Source organism: Lissotriton helveticus, chromosome 3_1, assembly GCF_964261635.1.
Source record: "Lissotriton helveticus chromosome 3_1, aLisHel1.1, whole genome shotgun sequence".
In the NCBI taxonomy this organism is placed as follows: Eukaryota; Metazoa; Chordata; class Amphibia; order Caudata; family Salamandridae; genus Lissotriton; species Lissotriton helveticus.
Genome location: NC_136061.1, coordinates 177744342 through 177760127, shown reverse-complemented (window position 1 = coordinate 177760127; position 15786 = coordinate 177744342). Strand labels below are relative to the sequence as shown.

General features: G+C 44.7%; 1 protein-coding gene across 14 annotated transcripts in view; it reads left to right on the top strand.

Annotated features, from left to right (window-relative positions):
* The window catches only part of METTL27 (methyltransferase like 27), a 597353-nt gene that overhangs the window by 290708 nt on the left and 290859 nt on the right, over nt 1-15786 (top strand). For 5 of the 14 annotated variants that reach the window (XM_078679520.1, XM_078679519.1, XM_078679516.1 and 2 more), the window contains one exon: nt 13834-13879. The exons of 7 other annotated variants lie outside the window; for them this stretch is intronic. In XM_078679520.1, the coding sequence (XP_078535646.1) occupies nt 13862-13879 (18 nt within the window). In that variant the 5' untranslated portion in view covers nt 13834-13861. Of the gene's footprint in view, nt 1-579; nt 646-13833; nt 13880-15786 lie in introns of those variants that run through there. 2 more of the 14 variants (XR_013608592.1, XM_078679514.1) reach the window with 1 other exon arrangement.

Genomic DNA, 15786 nt, shown 5'->3' with positions numbered 1-15786 from the left:
GAAAATCCATGGTGGGGAAGGGGGGATTTGGCCTAGTTTTAGAAAGTGTTTGGCACTATTCTTAACTTAGGGCTCGTTAGGGTTAGCAGTATTGTATTGCATGTGTTTGGGGGTGTTCTAGATTTTTATGACTGCTTGGGGTCTTGGAACACTTGTGGGAATGTCTAATTTTGATTGCAAGTGGTTTGAAGAAAATCCACGGTGGGAAAGGGGGGTTTTGGGCATTCTTTCTGAGTGCGTTTTGGCACGATTTGAAATTGGGCCTCTGCGAGGTAGCAGCAGTATTCTGCACGTTTTTGGGCGGGTAATGTGGGGTGTTCTAGATTTTGGGGATTGTCATCTCTGAAACTGAAAGTGTAATTTTTGCACTACACAGCGTACCTTTTTTTCTCCGAAGTGTATTTATTACTTACTGTTGTGTTTTTCCATCAACAATTACAGGCAGGCTTTTACCCTGTGCCGTCGATGTACTCTTCAGGCTTACTATTAGCGATCCACAATTCCGCATCAGGCAGGCAGTGGACAGTGTGTCTGGGCACCAAGATTGATCGACAGAGCATCCGATGGAATGAAGGAGTACCGCGAATAAGAGGAATGGCTGGACGCATCAACTTCACAAATTCAACGGGACAACTACAAAAAACAGTAACAGTATCCAAAATTCTCCTTATCTTTTAAATGATATTCTTGTGAACTTGAACATACTTCTACTAGTGTGACTCTGTGCGTTTGTTTGATCTCTGCTTCAAATTCATCCCTCCAGCTATTTGATACGTCTTTGCTATGGTTAACACTAATTTAATGTTCTAAGTGTTTATTCTCTCTGAGTGCAGAGAGGCAAGTGAAATTGCGTAATGACTGCCGCCCTGTACTGTCAACTAGTTTCTTCGTAGTTACTAGTAAGTTGCAGTAAGTAGTAGTACTACTTTTCAGTAACCTAACCATCCATTTAGTAAACAACTTCTGGCATGCAGTGGTGAACTTCCTTTATGTCCCTTAAAAGATTTATCAATATCTTCAAATCCAAAGATTTGTTTCTCTTCATTTGTTGTTTGACTGTCCATGCTGTGTTTTTTTTTCCTCTCTACCAAACTTTCCACAAAAAAACCATTCCCATCCAATTTTCAAACCCTAACCCTCTTTCCCCGGGCTGTGTGGTATTTCATTGAGGTGTGACTGAAAACAACAATAAATTCCACACACTTGCTGGGGAGGATAGGGTCAAAGCAACCAAAATCATTAGTACAATCAGAAGTTCATGTGCGCCATCGTGGATTGATAAGAACATCCTCCTCCTACACGATGTGAATAATCAAATGCTTAATGCTTACCTTACGTTGGCACTGCTTAGGCTACAATTTAGGGCACTGTTCTGTACCGTACTATCTATTGTACTGTTTCTAATGCTACGCTCAGCCACTCAATGTTTAATTTCCTTTTTTTTCATATGGTGATACTGCCAGTGTGTACCACTACTGCTACCAGCACAACAATGATATTGCATCCGTCGAGGATTCAAGTCAACAACCAACCTTAATCACCATTTGCAATGCAGCCAGCCCTGGGGCTACCCCGATTCTCAAACACAAATCACAGGTAAGATATACTGGACAGGTGAAGAACTGGGATTTCAAGTACCCAGCGGCGCCAGGGACACGCCCGAAGTCCTCTGGGTTCCCTTGCCTTGGTATACAGAGAGACGGAATACTTCTAGGTGGCGTCAGAGATCAAATTTATTAGCTGCAGCTAGTAGCAGAAAATCCAGCAATACAACACGGTGTGCAACTCAAGAAACTGCTCAATTTTCATAGAGCAAGACATCATTATTTATACACATTTTACTCATTATAAATGCACACCCACTGCGACAAATTCTGACCAATAGAATACATTTTACATACATCATCACATTCCAAAAAGCTCACTTTACATCGTTCCAACCCACAGGTTAATTATTAGGACTATCCCAAATTCGATCTTTGCAAGCCGGACAAAACCCATAATTAAAAGCATTCCCCATGAAATGAAAAGTCGTAAGAAAAGAAACAATTTAGATGCTGAGTGAGATAAGACATGTGCAAGGAAACTAAAAGTTAACGATCTCCTGAACATTGATTGCCAATTTCAGACAACGATCAGCTAGTGAAACTGGTTTTGCAAAAGGTCGGTTTCAGGTGAAAAGGTCGGTCTCTCTGCAGTTCATTCAGAGTCAGAAAAACCCAAGCTAATATATGCACAAACTCAGAAGTCCAGGCCACTTGTTCGTTGGGCCTATTTCACAGGCCTACGTGAGGGCAAGGCTAAAATGGAGTCACGAACAAAATGGAGTCAGGTTTGAGAATTACAGAACCACACACCCTCCTTTTGCCATTACGTAGGCAATGACCTAAACTCATGTCAATCTGAATCCAGGTCTATATCTATTCTCATCAGGCCATCAAGGTGTTGCTGTAACATCATCCTATTATCCTCTACTTCTCTCGGGACGGGTCTCCTCACACACATTGTAGCACAAAGACTACAAATGGCGGGACCACACTGGATACAAAGACAACAAGAGAAGAGGATAGCCAAAACCATGCCAAGGAATGTCAAAATCTTCCATCCCCATTTAGACAGTACTTCCCAAAACCATCCCGTCAATGACCAATCTCCTTCGTCCACATGAATAGACTCAGAGATCTTATGTAACCTATAGATGGCTTGGTACACTGTAGGGGCATTATCTGGCACGTAAATACAACAACTAGATCTGATCAATTTGCATACTCCACCTCTATCTGCAAGTATGACATCTAGAACTACACGGTTCTGCAACGTCATAAGGCGGTCCGCTTGAAGCTCAGCTGTAACATTACTAAGAGCACCTGCTGTCTCAATAATAGTAGCTTCAACAACGCGGACAAGCTGTCGAATATGCCCACTATTGATCATTGGACCCCAAAAAGGCAGAAAACCCTTGAAGATATCTCCTGCTTCTTGACCTGCAGTATCTTCCTTATCGAAGACACCTCTACCATATCTAGTCTTGTGGTAAATCGGAACCGTAGCATATGTAGGGGGAAGCAAAAACGCCACATAACATGTACCTGAGAAATCAGGAGGCAACCATGTATATGCTCTGTCGTAACATACAAAATACGTGCCTGTGGCTGGCACAAACGGTGGAGATTTCTGGGACGAATAGACATAGGTGTGATCACACACACTCCTCCCTAGTTGAGCTTTCAGATTTCGACCAGTACCTTGCAAACAAAAATAACCTCGGTGGGGCACGATCCAAATCGGGGGAGACCTTTTATGTCTCTCCTTCTCAGTCAAGCTGGTAATATCCGGTCAAATTCCAACCAACATAAGCCTGCATTTCATACTTAGGGATAGCATTATACGCATCGATATCTCTGATCATATCTACTATTCCCTTTATCAAGGCATTGTTGCTCGCATTGTCTTTGATGGAACGTATAAGAGATGCTTCATTCGCATAAATAAACATAGTCTGTAAAGCCCATACAGACCCATTAAGAGAAAAAGGCAAAACCAAATATGGCATTCCCTTATCTGTCATATGCGGCATAAGACCACACACCCAACAATTTGTGGTATTTACAACTAGCTGATGCTGATGTAACATCTGTATAAATGAATTGTTCACAAATTCTGATCTTCGTGTCTGTTCATGTTCAGGCAACATATAAAACTCATGTGGGAAAACAGTAGGAAAAGAAAGAGTAGGTTGGGAGGTAGATGCAAGCGTCTGTTGTGTGACATAGAAAACCCAACCCACGGCCCCTCGTGGCGGGATGCCTGGCTTTCACCTTGTGGATACCCTGCCGGGGTATCTCACAGGGGAATACCAGGACGGGTTCCCTAAGCAAGCGCCTTGATACCTTCGGGTGATACGTGCGCTATATAAGTCGCAATAAGTCGCAATACAAGCTATCTTAATATTCAAAAGCATTAGAAAACACATTATTTAAAAAACATTTGCTACGAACCAATATACACATTCGGACTTTAGAATCCACTTTCCTAACACTCTGGTCAGACTCAGAAAACTCCATCCTCTAACGTGCTGCTCACGGTCGTTACCTTCTTCACTTAAGTGTGCGCCAAGATCGCACTAACGACCCTGGACCACAGACCTTGTGTCAATACGTGGTCCACCCCTTAAGAACTTCCTATCGTGACCCTGCAGCGGAGTCCGGATGGTGACTCGAAAAAGGGAAAAACAAAAAAAAGTATCCTGATCTGACAAGGTGTAAATTCACTATCTAAAAAAATTCCAGATTCATATTTATTTTTGTCCATATGTACAGTCTTTCTCGGTCTGAAATCGTAGCGACCTTTATCAGGCACAGTCTGATCCTTAAAGAGGAGTTCCGGATTGGTGGTATCAATCTTCAGATGAGGAGGCACAGCAGCTTGCAGAACATCATCATCCTCGCGTTCTGCCCGAGTCCATGTCAAATGAGCATCGCTAAAAGGAACGAATCTAGGGACTCCCTCACATTCGGAATCAGCTATACCATCCCTCACCCACTGATCATACGGTAAAGGCATAGGAACTTTTTTACAATGGGTGGCATGCACCCAGTTCTTTTTGCCAGCTACTCTAACAGCAGTTCTAGTGACCAGAAGAACTAAGTAGGGACCAGTCCATCTTGGTTCCAAATTCTTGGGGCGCTGGAAATTCTTGACGAGAACATAATGTCCAGGTTCGATGGAGTGGCCTGGATCTGTAGTAGCTGTCGGTAAACTGTCATAGACCTGTTGGTGGAGAACACGTAATTTAGCAGTCAAGTCATGTAAGTAATGCACCAACATAGGGTACTCAAGGTCACTGTTTCTTTTAGGACGAGGCACACCCCAAACATTCGCTAGACGACCAAAAACTATTTCGTATGGGCTAAGTCCCACACGAGAATGCACTGTCGTCCTTGTTGACAAAAGAGCCAACGGCAAGGCATCCGGCCATGTAAGACCAGTGCTCGCTTGTACCTTAGCTAATTTCAGCTTAAGCGTATCATTGTAACATTCAACAAGTCCAGCAGACTGGGGGTGATTCGCTGCGTGGAACTTCTGATTGATACCCAAACCAACGCATACTTTCTTCATGACTCGGCCCACAAATTCACTCCCATTGTCCGACCATACAATTCTCGGCAAACGATACCTCGGGAAATACTCCTTGAGCAAAACCTTGGCTGTAGACAATGTAGTATTATCCTTTAGGGGGTAGGCCTCTATCCATCTGGAAAAGGCACAAACAACCACAAGGACATACTTCAAGTTATTACATCTCTCCATGTGAATGTAATCTAGCTGTATCACCTCAAACGGATACTTTGGAGGAGCAAAATGACCAGCTGGAGTTGGAGTTCCCTTTCCAGGGTTATACTTCAGACAAATCATACAATGCTTCACAACATTCTCAGCACATTTCGGAATTCCAGCATTCTGCCATACTGGAGCCAACAACTTACATATCCCTTTTGAGCTAATGTGAGCCATTCCATGAGCCATAGTAACCACTGGGAGCACATACGCATCAGGCAACAACCATCGCTGGTGCTCCGACAACTCAATCCAACAACCTGTTGAATCCAACATTCCCGTACTCTCTCTCCTCGTACTCAATTCTTTCTCCGTAGCTTCAGCCTGAATCAACTTCACACTTTCCAATGTGTCTTCACACATTCCTCCAGCCATAACCCAATCAGCAGGGCCTGCAACATACATACGGCTCATCATGTCTTTCGCTGATTCCTTCGCAACTTCATCCGCAAACGCATTCCCTCGACCTACATCATCCACAACCTTTCTATGCGCACTGCGCTTCACAATTGCAATCTGTTTTGGGAGAGTAAGTGATTCAAGAAGTTCATTCACTAATTGCCCATGCTTATCTTCGTGCCATGAGAAGTAAAGAATCCTCTTTCTCTCCACAAACGTCCGTAACAATGGGCAACACAAACGCATACTGGCTATCAGTATAAACATTCACTCGCTTTCCCTCTGACAATACACACGCTCGTGTCAATGCAATCAACTCTGCTGCTTGAGCTGAATTCTGTATCACACGTGCCGTTTCAACAACCGTACGTAAAGTCGTGACAGCATATGCCGCAGTCGTCTCACAATTCTGAAGCTTGAAACACGAACCATCTACCCATAGGGTACCATCAACATTCTCAAGAGGAGTATCTTTAAGATAGCCTAGCCTAGCCTTCGTTTCATCCTCTGTCCGAAGGAAGCAATCATGCTGTTCTTGAGAATCCGTCTCTGTAGAGATCGGCAACAACGTAGCTGGATTCAACACATTACATGCTCTAATGTGAACATGACTAGCCAAAAGTGTCAGCTCAGAACCTGACAGACGTGCACTAGTAAGGTGCTGAGTCTTGGTCCTGTTCAATAAGGTATCCACTGCATGTGGGACCATCACAATCAACGTATTATCCAATACCAAACCAGCAGACTGTCGGATAGAAACAGCCGCTGCCGCTGTAGCTCTCAAACAACTCGGCAACGCCTTAGCAACTGGGTCTAACGTAGCAGAAAAATACGCACATTGACGCTGCTTATCTCCGAACTATTGAGTCAACACTGACAATGCACAACCTTCTCTCTCATGAACATACAACGTGAAAGGCTTACTGTAGTCAGGAGTACCCAATACCGGAGCCGAACACAATGCATCACGTAATTCAGAAAAACTTTTCTGACACTCGTCAGACCAAGGCAGAGGATGCGGAGTATCTTTAAGAGTCAGCGCCAACAGAGGTTTCGCTAGCAGGGAAAAATTAGGAATCCAATGCCGACAATACGAAGTGATACCCAAGAAAGCCCACACTTCTCTCTGTGTGGATGGTACAGTCATTTGAGCAATCGCTTGAATTCGTTCTGGGGTCAACCTTCATCCCTCCTTCAACAAGAGATGACCTAAGTAGGTTACTTTTTGGTGACAATACTGTAACTTTGAAGGTGACACTTTATGATGAAGGTCAGACAAATATCGTGACAAAGAAAGAGTAGCCTTTTTACAGATATCTTCGTCATCAGCAGTAATCAGTAGATCATAAACATACTGAATAAGAGTAGCACCAGAAGGCAATACAAAAGCATCAAGTTGAGTTTTTAGCGCCTGACTATAGATGGAGGGACTTTCACAATAACCTTGAGGAGCTCTCTTAAACCGGAAGCTTTGGCCTCCTAATGAGAATCCAAAATATCTCTACTCTCCTCAGCGATAGGAATACTGAAGAAAGCATTCTTCAAGTCGATGACAGAAAACCAGGCTGCCGAAGCAGGAATCAGAGTCAACAAAGCAGTGATATCAGGGACTACAGGAAACTGTGGCACAACAATCTTATTCACTTCTCGAAGATCGATCACAAACCGATACACAGGTGGCTGAGAAGCATCAGTACGCTTAAGGACAGGCAAAACAGGACTGTTACACACATTACCTCTCGTTTCTTCAATTACACCCTTCTCAATCAAATCATAAATGATCGCCAAAAGAGCTCTCTCGCCATCACTTGAGATTTTATATTGGGGAATACGAGGTAGCCTAGCATTTGACTTAAGGGTGACAACATAAGGTGGAATCTGCAAAAGACCAACATCATTGGGACCCGTAGCCCAAAGCGTATCAGGAAGAGAACGCAATTCCAGTGGAAGGCAATCTTTAGACAAATACATCGGCGAAATCACTTTCTTACCCAAGGTAAGATGTACTCCCGAAGGAGAACAATGTAATGTCGCATACAATCTTTTCAGCAAGTCCAAACCCAACAGATTCTCACCATAACCAGTCGTTAGAATAAGGGGGGCTTCCAATTCACAAGGACCAATAGAAAGAGGCAAAGGATTAGAAACCGGGTTACAAACTGGGGTGCCTGAAAATCCTACGGAAACATTGGTCAAGCCAGACAAAGGTGCGCCAGGAAGTTTAGAGTGCATGATAGAACTCTTCGTCGCACCAGTATCCAAAAGAAAAGGTTCTGTCACACCTGATGTAATCACTTCAACATAAGGTCCACTCTGGTCTACTGGAACTGACACTACTCCCTCTCTTTGCCCATGGCTGTCCTAACTATCATTATAACCAGCACTCTCACCTTCAACACAGTAATCCTCAACATAGTACTGGACAGACTGACCGCTCGGAACATTCTGTCTGTCAAAATAATTCGCAGAATTCTGAAGGGAAGAGGAACGCTCATTCTGGGGTGACACACCATGTCCCCTACCCCTAGGAGCTTGCTGGAAACCACCACGACCTCTCTGACCAGATACGCCATTCGCACGCTGTAACAGAGCCGGGCAACTATTCTTAAAATGACCTTCCTCTCTGCAATAAGCACACCATTAGGACTAGGAAAGAATCGCGGAGCATAAGGCTCAGGTTTCTGTAACAATCTCTGAAACTGTGGAGGTTGCTGAAACTGTGGCTGATTCTGACGAGGCGGATAAGCTTGCTGCAAAAGAACTTTCGTCTTTAGATCTTTCGTTTTCTTCTCTACTTTATCCTTCTCATCTTTATCCCTATTCTCATAATATTGTGCAGTAGCCAATATCTGGGCCGACGAAGAAACAGCCCATGAACTCTCAGAATCTTTTAACTTATTAGAAAGTTCGGGAAGCAAATTAAAGACAAATTTGTCCACGAACAACCTTTGACCACCTTCCGTACTCATGTCCTGACCACTATGATCGATAAACGTTTCTTCAAACCTTGTGAAGAAATCGGACAAACTTTCGTCTTTCTTTTGTTTGCATGCTGCTAACTTGTCCCAATTCACTCGTAAAGCAGGCATCATAGTTTTCATTAGATTAATAATCCTACCAGGTAATTCTATAACTAAGGGCTCAGGTTTGGCACCTCCTACTTGCCGACCATCTGCAGCAACAATATTAGCCCACGTATCTCCTAATTCTGCCGCATGATTCTCATGACGAATCTTCGCCCACAAAGGTTGAGGGACTACATTACCCATCAACATATCGTTGTCAGCTAAATTCATAATACACGCTTCAATTGTCTGAGACAACTCCTTGTAATAACCAGCAGGATTTTTATGGGGGTCAGGTATGGTCTGCTTAAGAGCTAAGACCTCTGCTCGCTTCCAAGGAACATGTACCCACACTCGCTGAAAATGGGCCGGTGCGGCCACAATACCCAAAACGGCATCAGCCTGAACTGCGTCTCTCCATACAGGGGGAACCTCTCTCATAGGATACTGCTTCACTTTCCTCCTAACAGATGGATCAGGTTCATACAATGGCTGAGGCGGTAACCTAGACCTGAAGGCAAGTATCGTCTCTACAGCATCTGTAACATCAGATTCCACTATCGTCCCTTTAGCAAACTCTGACTGAACATCAAGCACTTCCTGTGGAATCGGACCCAACTCATTATCTTCCCATTCCTGCCTCAAAAAGGCACACATTACATTAAAAACATACCTTTGCTTAGGCGGCTCCCACTGAAAGAAAACATCCAAAACTGCTGGCAAATTATACCTGGAAGCATTTAAAATCCATCTACGAGCCAACAAATCCAACACTGCTCGCTCTTTGGAACTAGGAAGCTGACTACGACTCTGCTTTCGTTCCGAAACAGGGGTCATACTCAGTGGCCCAAACAATGGAGACAACAGATTAGCAACAGTGTCAGTCATTCGTTTTCGAGCAGAAGGAGAAGAAGCAGACATAAGAACAGGAGAATAAGTATTTTGAGGCAAAAGAGGTGTAGGGACAAGAGCAGTAGGAGTCGAAGATGCAGAAGTAGAAGGCAAAGGAGTTTGAGGCAAAGCTGGAAGCAAAGCTTGCGACCCTAGAGTGGGTTGCGCAGTAGGAGGCAAAACCATCTGTGGAACAACGGGTGGCTGAACAACAGCAGGAGGATGGACAACAAAGGGTGGAACAACCGGGGGTAATGGAGGCGCAGTAGCACCCTGCACATAAGGGGGTGGCAATCTCAGCAAATGAGAGATCAAAGGATCTTTTTCAAGATCTTCAGTCACTTTTGGAGGAGAAAGTGGCAAGGCCGGATAAAATTTATCGATGGCCATGCAACGCTGTCTATCTAAGACTTCACTCGCACGCTCTTCTCCATCTTCCTTAAACTGCCTAGCAGCTTGTAGTACTGACATACCCTTATCTTTCCTATCTCTCTTTGCTTGCTTAATTTCTCGCTGTTTGGCTTCCTTACGCCAAAGGTGGAAAGAGTCAAACATTGCCGGCCAGGCTTTCTTCCTAAATAGCCTAACTTCTAGATTGTCTAAAATCTCTGTTTCAAAACTACCATGTGGGGGCCATTGCAAAACACCATCTTTTTTTGTGTAGCGGACCCATACTTCGTTATAAGTAATAGGGCCCACTCCCTGTTTAGAATAGAGCTCATAAGTCGGAGTTCCAACCGGAGGTATGGGACATGAATCGGGAATCCCTGTTACAACCACAAACAAACCAATTACCAAATTTACCAAGACCAGGCATCTTGCTCACTAGTCTGGTTTCAAACTTCAAAGGGAATCAAAAAATGATACACTCGTAAATATACAAGCCCTTCGGCTTTGGGCACTGCAGCAACCAAATCAAAACCAAGGAACCAAACAAAGTCGTGGGAGCGACCCACTTATACTTAACCAAATATCTGTCACGCCACCAGAAGACCGTCTATCGTCTCGCTTTACAAACATCAATCGGAGAGTCCAAGACAAGGCGACAGTCAGGGCAGCAGTCCTTCGTAGCCTTTGGAAAGCGGGAAGCCTTGCAGAAAAGACCTTCGGTCCACGTTGAAATGCAGGGGTCGATGAAGTGGGGGCCCTCCTCCAGAGTTTCCTCACGTGGCTCCTCGCAATCTTCGTGCTTGGACCGGTACCACTGAAGTCGCCCCACGTTGGCCGCGCCAACTGAAGAACTGGGATTTCAAGTACCCAGCGGCACCAAGGACATGCCCGAAGTCCTCTGGGTTCCCTTGCCTTGGTATACAGAGACACGGAATACTTCTAGGTGGCGTCAGAGATCAAATTTATTAGCTGCAGCTAGTAGCAGAAATCCCAGCAATACAACATGGTGTACAACTCAAGAAACTGCTCAATTTTCATAGAGCAAGACATCATTATTTATACACATTTTACTCATTATAAATGCACACCCACTGCGACAAATTCTGACCAATAGAATAAATTTTACATACATCATCACATTCCAAAAAGCTCACTTTACATCGTTCCAACCCACAGGTTAAATATTAGGACTATCCCAAATTCGATCTTTGCAAGCCGGACAAAACCCATAATTAAAAATATTCCCCATGAAATGAAAAGTCGTAAGAAAAGAAACAATTTAGATGCTGAGTGAGATAAGACTTGTGCAAGGAAACTAAAAGTTAACGATCTCCTGAACATTGATTGCCAATTTCAGACAACGATCAGCTAGTGAAACTAGTTTTGCAAAAGGTTGGTTTCAGGTGAAAAGGTCAGTCTCTCTGCAGTTCATTCAGAGTCAGAAAAACCCAAGCTAATATATGCACGAACTCAGAAGGCCAGGCCACTTGTTCGTTGGGCCTATTTCACAGGCCTACGTGAGGGCAAGACTAAAATGGAGTCACGAACAAAATGGAGTCAGATTTGAGAATTACAGAACCACAGAGGTAGTGGAATAATGGGCTAGGAGGACTAAGTTGGGAGGAGAGCAGAGACTGTAAGTACTACTAGTAAAGTACAGTAGTAGGGCTACTAAATTTACTAACTTGGTTACTTTCATTTTGGTATATTTCAGGACTAGATGTTTCATTCATGCTGGTATGTTTGAAGAAAACAAACGTCCAGTAACCACTGCCAACCCCCACACAAAATAATATATGAACACGTATACTGTGTTTTAGTAAGAAAAATAATTATTAAGAAATATGTATTCATATTGTTGTCAGCACAACAATAAAATAAATTACCCGAACTCACCCCCCCTCCCTAACCCAACCAATGTCCAAAAGTCCAAAAGTCCCCTTTCCCAAACACCCAATTCCCACTCCCCCCAACAGTCTTTAAACAAGGGGCAAGGGACAGTCACTTCCTCCGGTGGCGTAGTTTGGAAAGCTGTTGCTGCACGTCCCGCAGCTCTTTGCGGATGTCCCGGAGCTGGCGCTGATGTTTTTCACCCAACCGCTCGAGGTAGTCCACTCTTGTACGTAGCCGGCGCACACGAACCATCCAGGATCTGGGGGGGGGGGGGCGCTGATTTTGTTGCTGCTGTGCGGTGGCGGCGGGAGGCTGTCGGGCCACGGCTCCGTTTGGCTGGAGGCTTCTGGCTAGTGGACCCGGGGGCAGTGGAGGAGGATGTAGAGGTTGATGTCTCCTCATGCTCCCGAGCCCACAACCGTCGATACTCGGCACAAATAGCCTCCAGCTTACGGGTCCTGGCCCGGACAGCCATCTCCTTGCGGGTGACATTTTTTGAAGTAGCATCTATGAAGAAAGAAAGAAAAATACTGTAGCCAATAGTCTTTAACATAAAGTCAAAATAATTCAACGGAAAGTTGACACTCAGTAACACCAGCAAGCAGCAAACACAGTATAACATTTTGGCATGTATCTTTCTGCCGTTTTTGTAAGCCTGTGACATTACTGGGAGTTTCTAGAATTCCACTAGCAGCACTATGGGTGGACTCACTACTACATACATAGTCAGAGAGTACTTTAAAAAGGCCTTTTTTACTTTTTTTCCCTTGTTTTGCAAAAGAAATTACTGGTACGTGAACTTGTGGTAGCCGCCATAATGGCAGCTCACTTAGCTTTCACCCAAGAAATACAGACACAGGCCATGATGATGCAGACTCACAGTACTTTAAGCAGTACATGCAGGTGGGGATAGGAATGTCTTACTTTTCTATAGGGGTGGCTGGCACTGCCACTGGCCATACTTCATCCACTCAGCGTCTGCTCTACTACATCATACACCTCTGCTATCGATGAGGAGGATAAAGAAGATAACATCCAGGCTTCCAAAGTACGTCTATGATTCTTCTTAATGTCTCAAATGTACCAAACTTTATTTTTGTCAACAACCAACTAACACCCTTTTCATTATATTTTGGTAACCGCCGTCTTCTTATGTTGAATTGCATTCAACAAAACCATTTCCCTCGTTTCACCCTTCTTTAACTTTTCGTTCTTCACATCCCTAAACTACATCTGATATGACTTGGCTTCACAATAAGCTGAGTTGAAGTGAAATAGAGGGGGCCATTGGTTACCCAAGAAGTACCGCCGCTAATGCTATTTCAAGTCAAGGTTGACTGTCTTCTCCGTGATAGCCCAAAAAGTAGTTCTAAATTAGTAACTGTTCTTAACAGTACAGTGTACTTATACTAGTGTACTGTGTACTACTGTACAGTACATCATACACTCCTTTGCGAGCCTACTCAAAAAAATTTCAATAAGTAAGGAGTATAATAACTTACCACCGTCCGCCGCCACTGAGTCTTCCCCCCCTCAGCTCCTCCTGTTGGCGCCACCGCATCCAGAGTGGACCCCTCCACACTGCTGGCGCCGGCACTGGTGGTCATCTGTGCCGCATCAGATGTTGTGACGTCTAGGAAAAACATGTCATATTTTCAGATGCCATACACAACCCCCTATTTTGTCTCGTAATGGAAGAAAATGTTACATAACACATTTTTTATTACCGGGATTGAAAAAAAATAATGGTTTTGTGGAGGGTGTTAACCTTTTATATGCTTATTCCATTAAATGCTACACTTCTTCTTATGACAACTGATGAATGCTTGCTTAACGTGCACCATTTTTCTCATTACAGAAAGAAGATTCCATTGCCCTTCTGCCAGATGATTCACCAACTACTAGTAAGTCATCACCACCAGCATACTTTAAGTACTTTAAAGAAGGTGGGGGCTCCCGCACAGTTATTCTAATAATTTCATGTGTCTGTTAACTATTATTAAGTTTGAGTCATACTAATTTCATTCATGGGAATGTTGTTTAAACTTTAACGTCATCTTCATCCATCACCATTGCTCGCACAGAATACTACGCTATCTATACTACTATTATAAAGGAAGAACTTTGAGGCTTTGAGGCGGGTAAACTCGAGAACCACTGCGCCAATTCACACACCCGATACATCGTTGTAATCCTCAGGGTGTGCAGATGGACCATAGGCTATATAAAGTTAAAAAATACGTTATATTTAAAAAATTAACATTATAAAAAAAGTAGTCCCCTCGAAGTAGCGCCGGCCGCGACCTGCGTGCTGACGTCAGGAGCGCGGGGAGGTGCGGCGTCCAGGAGACCGAGGAGGAGGGGCGGACATGGCGCGGGGGAGGAGCGGTGACGAGCGGCGGACATGGCACGGGGGGGGAGGTGAAGAGCAGCGGACCGGCGGGAGGAGCAGTGACCAGCGGCGAGGAGCGGTGAACTGAGGAGCAGCGGCTGAGGTAAGGCTCCGGGGGACAATGTCGGGCAGGCGGGGGTCGGGGCTGGCGGGGGACGGGGACTTACACCAAAACAGAAGGATAGAATTTAGATCGGCTGAGGTAAGGCTCCGGGTGACAATGTCGGGCCAGTCGGGGGTCGGGGCAGGCGGGGGACGGGGAGTTACAACAAAACAGAAGGGTACAATTTACATCGGCTGAGGAAAGGCTCCAGGGGACAATGTCGGGGCAGGCGGGGGATGGAGACTTACAGCATCTGCCATGGAGATTTATGCAGAGCGCCTCAATACTGGGCCTTTCTGACATCCGGGGGACATTGTCGGGGCAGGCGGGGGTCGGGGCAGGCTGGGGACAGATCGGCCGGGGGCCCGGGCTGCTGGGCAATGTCGGAGCAGGCGGGGGTCATGTCGGGCAGGCGGGGGTCGGGGAAGCCTGATTGCTCCCGGACAAGGTCGGGACAAGGTCGGGACGGGCTGCTAGTTAAAAATAAAGACATAATGTTTTCATTTCTTAATTGAAAATAAAACTTTAAAACTAACAAACACTGTGTGGTTTTTGTTCACGAGTGAGTTTGAGGTTTGAACTACTGCTCTTGGCAGTCATGTTTCAGTGACTCAGATAGGCCGGGACTCGGCGGTAGTCTTCTTCTGTTCTTCTGGGTCGTAAAATCATTGGTCAGACACACTAGATAGTCGGTCAGGGGATTGGGGGTTCAACTTCTGTTCGGACTGAGGTATGTCGAAAGTCGAACTGCACCTATCATCAACAATGTCCTATTTATCTTGTCCATACTTCCTTGTGTGCAGAATAGTCCCTGAAACACTAGCGGTATGGGATGTGCTCCTCTCAAATCAAAAAGGCAACTGCTACCTTTTACTTGGTGTAAACAATGACATTTTGTTGTTGGAAATTGTCAAAGCACTTACATTAAGAAGACTGGAATAGACAGCAAGGGCAACCCAGAGGACTGCACTCAGTGCCTAGAGCTATTGCTGTATCAGAGTTTTGTTTCACACCGTTTGCCGAATGGGCAAGCTTAGCTACCTACACAGACCGATTCATAATCATAAATAGTAGTAGCACAGAGAGTGATGGTAGAGGCAGGATAAGAATGTAGAAAGTAGTCTACATTAGAAGAAGATCAAAGACTATTTTGTAAAACATAGAATCATTAGGAAACAGTTTGTAATGAATAGGAGCTGGAAAAGTTAGGGAAGTATAAGTATTAATATAACAATAGAACAACTTACTGGGGCCAGCAGAAGAGCCTGCAAGGGACTGATCCTGTCCACCTTCTGCTACCGGAGTCTCAGTCGCCG